The sequence below is a fragment of the Lolium rigidum genome, chromosome 1 (assembly GCF_022539505.1).
Source record: "Lolium rigidum isolate FL_2022 chromosome 1, APGP_CSIRO_Lrig_0.1, whole genome shotgun sequence".
NCBI lineage: Eukaryota > Viridiplantae > Streptophyta > Magnoliopsida > Poales > Poaceae > Lolium > Lolium rigidum.
The window spans coordinates 247,346,281-247,356,327 of NC_061508.1; the positions used below are offsets into that span (position 1 = coordinate 247,346,281).

General features: G+C 43.2%; 2 protein-coding genes across 4 annotated transcripts; one reads left to right on the forward strand and one right to left on the reverse strand.

Moving 5' to 3' along the window:
- The first annotated feature begins 608 nt into the window (after nucleotides 1-608).
- LOC124683457 (F-box/FBD/LRR-repeat protein At5g56420-like) lies at nucleotides 609-3,495 on the forward strand. 3 transcript variants are annotated; one of them, XM_047217965.1, is made up of 6 exons: nucleotides 609-858; nucleotides 933-1,617; nucleotides 1,771-1,847; nucleotides 1,967-2,128; nucleotides 2,197-2,347; nucleotides 3,150-3,495. In XM_047217965.1, the coding sequence occupies exons 2-6, from the start codon at nucleotides 960-962 to the stop codon at nucleotides 3,164-3,166; spliced, it is 1,065 nt and encodes a 354-aa protein (XP_047073921.1). In that variant the 5' UTR covers nucleotides 609-858; nucleotides 933-959; the 3' UTR covers nucleotides 3,167-3,495. The 3 variants fall into 3 exon arrangements, with proteins under 3 accessions (XP_047073921.1, XP_047073920.1, XP_047073919.1); XM_047217964.1 differs by having other exon boundaries at nucleotides 612-863; nucleotides 933-1,847; XM_047217963.1 differs by having other exon boundaries at nucleotides 614-858; nucleotides 933-1,847.
- Nucleotides 3,496-3,653: 158 nt separating this feature from the next.
- Nucleotides 3,654-8,426, reverse strand: LOC124692268 (pyrophosphate--fructose 6-phosphate 1-phosphotransferase subunit alpha-like). Its single transcript, XM_047225597.1, has 19 exons — nucleotides 8,141-8,426; nucleotides 7,731-7,888; nucleotides 7,490-7,602; nucleotides 7,319-7,393; nucleotides 7,116-7,229; nucleotides 6,961-7,028; nucleotides 6,796-6,879; nucleotides 6,628-6,681; nucleotides 6,457-6,537; nucleotides 6,281-6,374; nucleotides 6,058-6,131; nucleotides 5,869-5,979; nucleotides 5,730-5,774; nucleotides 5,591-5,647; nucleotides 5,405-5,509; nucleotides 5,185-5,301; nucleotides 4,744-4,847; nucleotides 4,211-4,376; nucleotides 3,654-4,133 (listed from the first exon to the last, which is right to left on the reverse strand). Exons 1-19 carry the CDS (start codon nucleotides 8,231-8,233, stop codon nucleotides 3,996-3,998), a joined length of 1,851 nt encoding a protein of 616 aa, XP_047081553.1. The 5' UTR covers nucleotides 8,234-8,426; the 3' UTR covers nucleotides 3,654-3,995.
- Between the last annotated feature and the right edge of the window lie 1,621 nt (nucleotides 8,427-10,047).

Genomic DNA, 10,047 nt, shown 5'->3' on the forward strand with positions numbered 1-10,047 from the left:
GGAAGAAAGCACGGGAAGATGCGAGAAACAGCGGGAAGAAAGCGCGGGAACGCGTGGTGGCGTGCGAACGCCGGCAACGCGTGGAGGCTGCGCATCACCGATGAGACGTCTCGCCTGCCCCTCCGTCACCATTAAGGTAAAGCTGAGACGCTTCGATCGGCCCCGTCACTCCCTGCCTCGCTTTTCATTGTGTCCGACGTGCCCGAAGCGTCCCCTGTGTAGCGGGGACGGCCTCGGAGCGCCGGACACTGTATCGGGTGTATCGGGCCGCGCCGGACAAAAAATGTGTTTGGGGGACGCGGCTGAAAACAACTCATGGGGAAACTCGTTTGGAGCCTATACATCTAATAACCGTTTTAGTCTTCTCTGCAAGCATGTTGTTTAATTGCATAATGTGTTAATTAGAGCTCCATGCAACTAATTACCCCTAGATTCACTTGTTTGTGCAACAAAAAATTTGAGTCATTGGTTTGTGCAACAATGACCCCAAGAGTTGCTGGTTTGTGCAATTTTATCTATTTTTTTTAATAAAGAGATCGCTAGTGTCCATATGGACCAAATCTCTGTCCGTTATCGGGTGAGTTGTGCGATTTCTTTCTCTCTCTGTCCCGACCGACCAAAATCGGCGGCGAGCTAGGTCAGTGGCCGGCTGGCTGCTGCCGTCGCCGCCGCTGCTTCGGTGTCCGGATCGCCGCCGGTCCGGCGATTATCGCCGCCCTGGTCCTCTCCTAGGTCAGAGGCAGGGTTGCCGCAGGGAGGGATCCCAATTCCCAAACCATCCTGCGGCGGCTACTCTCGGGGAGTCCATCCTCTGCTTCTCTGCTGTTTCCTGTGACAAGTGAACTCGCCGGCGGCCAGGTGAGGTCAACGCATCAAACTTTCCTGCCCCACTCTCTCTACTTTTGTATCATCTGACATTTCTTTCTTCCCAGTCCGACGCCCGACGACTGTTCGGCGAAATGCCTCCAGGGGAACAGAACGTGAGTGCGCCGCCGGTGAGAGCGGGTGACCGCATCGGCGCCCTCCCCGACGATATCCTCCACCACCTCCTCTCCTTCCTCCCGGTGCAGTCGGCCGTGCGGACGTGTGTGCTTGCTCGGCGCTGGCGCCACCTCTGGAAGTTCACCACAGGCCTGCGCATCGTCGGCGTTCTGAGACAGGGGCCTGTCCAGGAACTGCGGAAGTTCCTGGACCATCTGCTCATCCTGCGTGAGCGCAGGGTCCTAGACACCGTTGAGATCAAATTCAGCGAATTCTTGAAAGATGACGTGCCCTATGTGAACCTATGGACTCGATGTTCTGTGCAATGGGGAGTTCGTGCGCTCACCCTTCATATCAATCACTACGAACATCTCTACCTAGACGGCCTGCCTCTTGTCTCTAAGCATCTGAACATATTAGACCTTTATGGTGTAGGCCTACAAAAGAAGTCCCTTGACTTCTCTTGCTGCCCGGCATTGAAGGATCTGAAAATGAAATTTTGTGAGATCCATGTTCATAAGATATCGTCCTGTTCCCTGAAGTGCTTGAGCATCATTTATTGCCAGTCCAAACTGAATTGCCAGGTCCGTGTATGTACTCCATGCCTCATCTCGCTGGAACTAGATAAATTTTCAGGTAGAACCCCTTTTCTTGACAACATGGTGTTGCTAGAGACCGCACGTGTGGATCTTAGCAATTCCTGTGAAGATTTCTGTTTGAATTATGACAAACTTGGTGCTTTCTGTGGAGATGATGATAATGGATGTCAGAATTGTGTTGCTTATAAAGATGGCAGCGACGAATGTGTGCTTCTGGGTGGTATCTCAAATGCTAAACATATGAAGTTGATATCTGAATCCGACATTGTATGTTACTCGTCTTTGACTCCTTTCTATTACCATTTCAGTGTTGCACTATCTACTATATCGCTGGACATTCTCAGCAGTGACTGTTTACTTGTTCATTTGTTTTGTATTTATTTCAGTTTGTTTTCACAAGAGATTTGAAGCAGTGCCCTACATTCAGCAAGTTAAAGACTCTATTACTCAATGAATACTGGTGCATGGCTCCTGACTTGGATCCACTAGCTTGCATTCTGAAGAACTCGCCAGTTCTAGAGAAGCTCACTCTTCAACTTTTCTACACGGTATAAATATTTTAAATAATAATTGCTTCATCTTAAAGTTAGTATTGATTTATCTCTGCTTACTGCAGAGTGGAGATATCATTGAAATGATAGGAAGCTACAGTTCAGTGGAGAGGTCGTCTGCAATATCAGAGCACCTTAAGATAGTTGAAGTCAAGTTTCCTGAGATGGACAAGACAACTCGCAAAGTTCTGAAGTTCCTCTGTACATTTAACATACGTAAGCTAACTAATGACACTTTCTATGCTTTCTATACTGCGAAATTAGCATTCATATGTGGGAAAGAAAGGAAGGAATGAAGAAGAAACTCCTAAATTATGCATAAGGAACAGGTTGTAGGAAGGCATAAAATATCTGGACCACATCTGGTGAGATGAACAAGGGGAAATCAATATAATCCATTTTGCTGGCAATTTTTTTGATGTGATGCATAAAGGAAACACAACCTTGTGGACTTGTTGATTCGTTCTGGTCTTGTGGGCACTAGCACTAATGTCTGGATTGATTACTTCAGAGTAGTGGCAGGATCTTGGTGTGTTGCTTAGCTCTGAACAGGAACTCAAGGGTCTGCAGTAATAAAAATATTTTGACTCATGGTGTTGAATAGTTAGTTTCGATAATTAAGAATTTTTATAAGATCATTACATATGAACAGCTCCTTGCCGTTATGGGCTTAATGAACTGCTTTGTGAAGTGTGATGTCCTTAGTTCTTACATTATATACATGTAGTTACATGTTCAGCTGTGTGATATCCTTAAATTATTTTTCTCGTGATCCCTCTCTTTGTTCTTTGGAGGTCTGGCTGTCATGAATGTTTGATTCACTTTCTCTTGTTGTAAAATGCTTATAACACGTTCTCTATTCTCATTTGGGAGCAGTTAAGTGAGATGTTATCTTGTTAGATTATCAGATTAAGATAGTAGCTATATCAAAATATAATGATAGTTTGTGCCCCTAGTAAAGTGAATCTCTTTCATAGCCTTACCTAATCCCTTATCGTGACTTTCCATTTGTGTACAGGATTCAGAGTCGAGTAGGGGTGAGAAGACCAGGGTTGTCGGTGGATCTACCAGTTCTTTACTACTACTCTGAAGTAATCAGAAAAAGGCTTAATTATAGTGCAACAGTCGAGAAGGTTTCCATATTTTTTGGCATGTGTATCTTATGCAATTTCTGCTAAGAGTAACGGTGCAGTATGTATAACTTATTTTGCCCACTAGTCTATCTACTTGGACTTTGTTTTGTCCTATCATGTAATTTGTACTGCACTTTGATCTGGTTCATGCTGGATTTCTTCAGCTACCGAATTGGTCAATGCTCTCTCAGGCAAAAAAGAAAAACCCACCTTGGAGTGTAACTTGTTATATTTCCTGTGCTAAGACCTGGATGTTGAAAAAGTGAAATAAGAGGTGATAAGTTGCAGTGTACATCATTGATCATCATTGCCCGGTTCAAAAATTTCAAACTAAAGCAAAATTTTCAGTTTCTGCAGTATCGAAATTTGTGAACTTAACGCAAAATTAGTTGTTGGAAAAATCTGTACAACTTCCTGGAGATGTCTCACACTTCCAAGAAATTTTTTCTTCGTTACCCAGCTTTGCCCAGTGCAAGTTCAGTTTACTACAAATTGAAAGTTCACATTAATTTAGATCAAGTTTATCGTTTGCTTCCAGTCTCATACAAGGATCGACTACTATTATTTCAATTTTGAACATATCAACATAAACTGATACGATTTATGCCTGTCCTTGAGAAAAGGAACAGAAATGAAAAACAGAATAGCTCAAGAAGCCAGCCTCCTGTAGTAGAAACAAAACTGGGCTGTGGGCTCACAAGTCACAACAACTATCATGTAGTTATTCACGCTCAGTTGAAATGGTAGAGAGGCAGTTCAGCATTGAGAGGGTGGGACATCACTGTCAGCACGTCCGTCACTGAGATCATTGAGCTTATCGCCGCTTTGAGGGTATCCCTCGAGCAACCAGGCTTCACGATCGTCCTCACCTGAAAGTAAATTCGTTTATAGGCTTGGCACTGTTAGAAACATGAGACAAGCAAACAACAGGGTTTCCGTCATGAACCTTGTCAAGATATAGTTTTAGCATCTCAATGTCGCCCATGTAGTCCTGGTCTTCAATGGTCAGCGTGATGGGCTTTGCATCTGAGCCAGGTCCTGCAAATTGAATACCTCCGGGAGTCCTGTAGAAGTCATCGAGGAGAAAACTCGAAGCTTTCCCTCTCAGTAACCTGATCAGTCATACATGAGAAAATTTAGTTTGTATATAATATATAAGACCGTGAGGAGATAAACATAGGGCAAGTGTTACTAGGGATTAATCAAGCATAATTTTTCCTCGCCTTCTTTATTTAAATTATATCCCTGACCACATAAATCATCGATATAACCTTAAATGTGACAATCTTATCAATATTTAAACTAAGCAGTTTCGCTATAAGAAGTAAAAAGGTTTCTTCCAACAATATAAATAATGGTTTTGGTAATAAGAGTTCACATTACTTATTTTGGTGTAATAATAAGTAAGGAACAATCTTCTATGCTCCATGACATTGCTTTTGTAGCCTTAAGAAAAATGAAAGATACACATAGACTTACTCGTATGCCTTCCCTTTCAGGTCAATAGGGGAAGGATGAATGGCAGGCTTTCCTGTAGGGATTGCTCCAGGGCCACGTAAATGCCTCTTGACACTCATCATTGCCTGGTGATTGCAACACCATATATTACTGAGTCAGTCAGGACTACTTAAGCATATACGTAGTATTAATATTTCTGTATTTCATTCAGATAATACTTAAACAAAACAAATCAAATAGAAGTGGAAGGAGTAGTCTAATATAATAGAAGTGCAGAATAGGAGTATTGTCGAAGCAATTCGTCATTACAATACCAGTTAGTGCTAGGGGACAAAGATAGCTCGATCAAGCTGTATGTCCGGAAAAGTAAAACAACGGATTTTTTTTTTGTCAAGACCATGCTTCTATTGAAGTCTAAAAGAAAAGGTTGAAGGTATAAAAAGAAAACAAATGAAATCTTACCGTCAGTGGAGCAGCAGCACAACGCCACTTGTGTACAGGATCCTTGAGATTAGCCACAGTTGCCATGTAGCCAGTCAAACCGGCTGCAATCATATGTAGGGAGATGTGGCCAAGGGCCTGCATTGTTCAATGTTGATAATATTTATTTATTTTTACAACTTATATTCGGAGTATTGTCATCAGGTAATTAAAAAAATAGCATACAATTTACAATCCTTACATAAGCATAGTCACAGTCAAAGTTTGACGGTAGGGACCCTCGAGCCTGATATCCAAAGAAATGGCAGACTGAACTGAACTTCTTTCCCTTGTATCTCCCTTCTTTCTGAAAATCAAGTTAAACGATCAGCAGGAACAGATCCAGAAATTTAAAACCAATAAAAAAGCAGCAGTAGTGAAAACTCACTGTTCTTTTTATCATTTCTGCCTCCACCAAGTGCGCTAACAGTTGCTCAGTGTCAATCTGTAAAAAGGACATTATGATGCCAATAACTGCATGATAAAAGTTCTGGCAGCTATAGTTTAGAGCATCCTGGCTCACAAACCTGGGATAACTGGGCAGAGTTGTCAGATTCTTGGTGGAGGAGGAGCTGAGTGAAAAATAAAAAGTATTTGGATCTTAGTTTATGTTAATCAGTTGAAGTCACAAATATTAAGCAATGAAATTTTGTTGAAATGCAGCACCTCTCTCCTGATGAAGGGTGGCAAGAACTGGAACAATGCAGCTGCCCATGGAGACAATTTTGATGACATCTCTGGAACAGGAACATTACTGTTGTGGAGGATACTGATTTCCTGGAATGGTTGAACAGAAACCAGTAAGGTAAAAGAATTCATGCTGTCCATTTTATGAGGTAGCCAGAACCATTATACCTGAATGAGTGCATACATTTCTGGAATGCTTTCTATCAGTCCTTCTGGAATAAGGAGGACACCATGGTATTTATCTGAACAAAGGATACCGGGCATCAGTTTATCACAGTATGAAAAAATATCCTGTGTGGTTAACATATGTATATATGTACACCCAAAAAATTATCAACAAAGCGTTCTTCAACTTATTTCACGAACGAAACGACCAAAGGACTATACAAACCTAACTCTGCTCTGGCTTGTACCCCGTCACATATCTTATTTATACATTCCATCAGTGTGAGTTTTGACAATGCCACCTCCTCTCCCATGATAAGCTGCATGGAGAAGTTGAGAGAATTAGATGATTGCTCTTCTCATACCTAGTCAAGTTTGGCCTACAAGTTAGATGATCCATACCATATTTGGGTGTGATTGGAGTGCACATTCGAAGGCAACATGAGATGCTTTTCGACCCATCAAACGAACAAAATAGTAGTACTGTTAGGAAAAGGCATATCAGTCAAGTGCCATACGATTGATAAGTATAGTTATTTAATTTAGAATCGAAATGGATGATATTACAGTTACCTTTCCAGCTGAGATTGCATCGAGGCAAACGTTGCTTATGAGCTGAGAATTTACCTGAAAAGGAATTCAGTACATAATGAGAGGAGTGACGAACTAATAGTGGTAAACTGTATCTGATGCCTCCTTTCTAAGTGTCCGCAGAGTTGCTTGCAGCCGCCGATGGTTTACCTTGCACACCGTATCAAATCCAACGGTTGTCTCAACAAACTGGTTTTTGAGATCGCCATTGAGTGAAACAGGCACGCCAACGACCTGTTCAGTAAAGACATTAGCTCCTGAGAGACTTTTGGTGCCCTTGAACAATATGACCATCTTATGTTGCAGCTTCCATACCTTGGTCTTACAGTTGTTCTGGACAAGGGTCTCTGCAAGCTGTGCAGCATCTGAATTGGAAGTCACTCCTGGTAATAAAGAGTAGGAGCAAAGTTAACAGAACCACGTAGCTAGTTCAACTAATTAATTGTCTCGGTTTCTCGTAGTATTAGTACCTCCAACAATGACCAGGCCATCCAAGTTCAGACTGCGGCACGTGGCCATAGCAGCGGTCACTTGCTTGCTCGTTCGGATCTGATCGATACTCCTGCCCAGCAAATCAAAACCACCTTGGCGCAGAAACAGGCAAAGATTTGTCAGTCGTCATCCATAGACAGAAACATGTCAAGGATGAAAAGGAATAAAAATGCCAGCCAACCCTGGTTCTTGTATGACGCAAGAACATCGTTCGTGATCTCCAGTGTCTTGTTCGAAAAAAGCCCCTCAGTCCCACCTGTACGCAAGCACAAACCACTGTAAGTAAACAGCAAAACAAAAAAAGTCCTTCAGTTATTTTGTCAAATAAGATCATGTCAGAAAATCAGATTACCGATGAATCCATAGAGGGTACTCTGGGGATTGTGAGCCTTGAGAGCATCGTGGAGGCCCCAGACGACGTTGTGGCCTCCAGGCGACTGCCTCCCGGAGAACACCACGCCCACTCTGCAAAAAAACGCAATCAGCCTTGCATCACCGTCTCAGAACAGTATGACCAGTCGTAGTATCAACGCTGCAGATTCCCATGGACCAAAGGGGGGCCACGAGCTTGCCGTCGAGTTTGACGGACGGACCTGATCGGCTGGCGCTCCTCTACAACTTCGGCGTCCGGCGCGAGGAAAGTAACGAGCCGCTGGCCGTAGGTGTGCGGGAAGGCCTGGGCGACGGCGTCGGCGCCGATGGGGTCGATGGTGGTGGTCGCGTCGCCGTACTCCACTCTCACCGTTGCTCCCTGGGACAGTTAATAACGGATTAAATTCGGCGAGCATCGGTTCTTTCTTCGCCCCTAGCACAACAGGTTTGGGGGACAAATAACAGAGGAAACAGAGCATGTGATCATCAACCGTGTTACTACTACTACTAGTAACTTTTACCGTTAGATTCATCTTACAGGAAGTAATTAACTAGCATTTTAAGTCTCAAATTAGCAGCAAAATCCAAGAAAACGATGAGGGGGCGGGGTTGGTGGATGATCGATGATCACCTGGAGGCAGGGCGGGAGGCGAGGCTGGTACAGCGCTCTCCTCTGCTGCAGAGGCCCCGCGAGCTCCGTGGGCGCGCCGTAGTCCGCGTTCATCTCTCTCTCTCTCTCTCTCTCAAACTAGTCACTCGTTGCAGAACTGTAGTAGCTCTGTTGCTGCACTCTGGTCGCTGCTGAAGAAGGAGGACCGGGGGAGCGAAGCGAAGATATGAGAGTGTGGTGATGTCGTCAAGTGCGGTGGCGCGTGCTGCGGCGCCTGCGGTTCGCTGTCTGTTTTGTCAAACCACGGGGAGCCGGCGCTGCCCGTCGGAGACCATGGGCTGCCCCCTGACTTGCTCTTCTTTTTGCGTTCTCCTTGGAATATTCCTACCTGGTTGTTTGTATTTTTTACAGTGCCTGCCTCTTTCTTCACCGAGAAGGCGGGCCGGAAAGCGACGCCCACTTCGGATTGATTTGACGGCTGCTATAGCTTAGAGTTTGCTTTTAGGCTAGCGATAGATGCTAGAAAAATAGGCGCCGCCAGGTGTCACTCCACTCCTTAGTAAAATAGTACACGAAAAGCAAATCAACAGAAATTTGTATCCACTCACAACAGAAAGTGGTGGTTTGATACCAGCATCATTCCAAATTTTAGACAAAAGAAATATAAGAGAAACTATTAATATTTGGTTTGTGCTTCCATTGATTCTCAAGCCTTATAACAGTGTAAACCCCCGAAAGGATATTGTGGCATCGTTTAATCTCAGCCATTCTACCTCTAATTCCGAACGTGTATCGTCTGTTCTTATGTTTCACTCAAGAAAACGTTTCAACCTTAGGGGTCTATTGAAGTATAAGCCTTATTCACCGTACCAAGTACATATAATATGCAAATTCACTTTATGACAATTCTAATGCAATGGACTTATACCGTAATTTTTAATAATTTCATAAATATTTAATTAAAGTTCACAAACTTTTTTTAATCAAACGAATTGAATTAATTGGAGTACAATTTTTTTCTTCAAACGAGCTCCGAACGTGTTTGATTTCCTGCATTAAGAAAGAATCGATATAAAGTGATGAGGGAACCTGTAACACCTCGAAGAATAGGACTTCTGAAGGGTGGAAGTAGAATATGTGCATTTGCATTTGCATTTGCATAGCATGCATCTGAAATGATTGAGTTTGAACTCTAGTGTTGGATTTCACCAAGGTCAACACTAGGCTTTGAAATTCAAATTTCAACATGACCTTTGAATATTTTGAAATGTGGGGTAAACAAACCAACTTAAAAATTGGGATGTTTGCACCCTACTTATAACCATTGCCTGCTTAGGAATTTAAGGTCACCTTTTAACACACTTTATTTGAATCCAAAATTGAGGTTCGAAATAGTCAAACTTGAATTCAGATGGTTTGAACCAAGACCTAAGTCTTTGATCTGCACACATATATATATCACGTATCGATGAGTGCATTTTTGAAGCATATTTACCTTACATTTTTGCATATGTAGTGATAGGATTTTGGTATTTATGGCCTTCACGCGCACCTTTTACGCTTGTTTCAACATGATCCCAAATTATGAACGTATTGATTAACATATCATTTAGAGTTGTCATGTTTGGACATAAATATGATATTTTAAAGTGATAAAATTCATCTAAATAATTTCCACGAACCTAGGTAAAAAGGCAATGTGAGAGGCAATTCCAGAAGGTTTAACGACTGTCAGTACGGCTGCCCGCCTCCTTTCCTCCGCCGAAAGATGCTTAGCCAGAAGCGACGAAGGAGGGGAGCTGGGGAAGGCCGACGATGGCAATGAGGGGGAAGCTGTCGTAGAAGCTTTGCCCCTTGTGTCGTGGTATCGTCACGGCATATGCCATAGGGTGGCTAATCGAAGGGGCTCCTGAGAGATCTCACGGCGG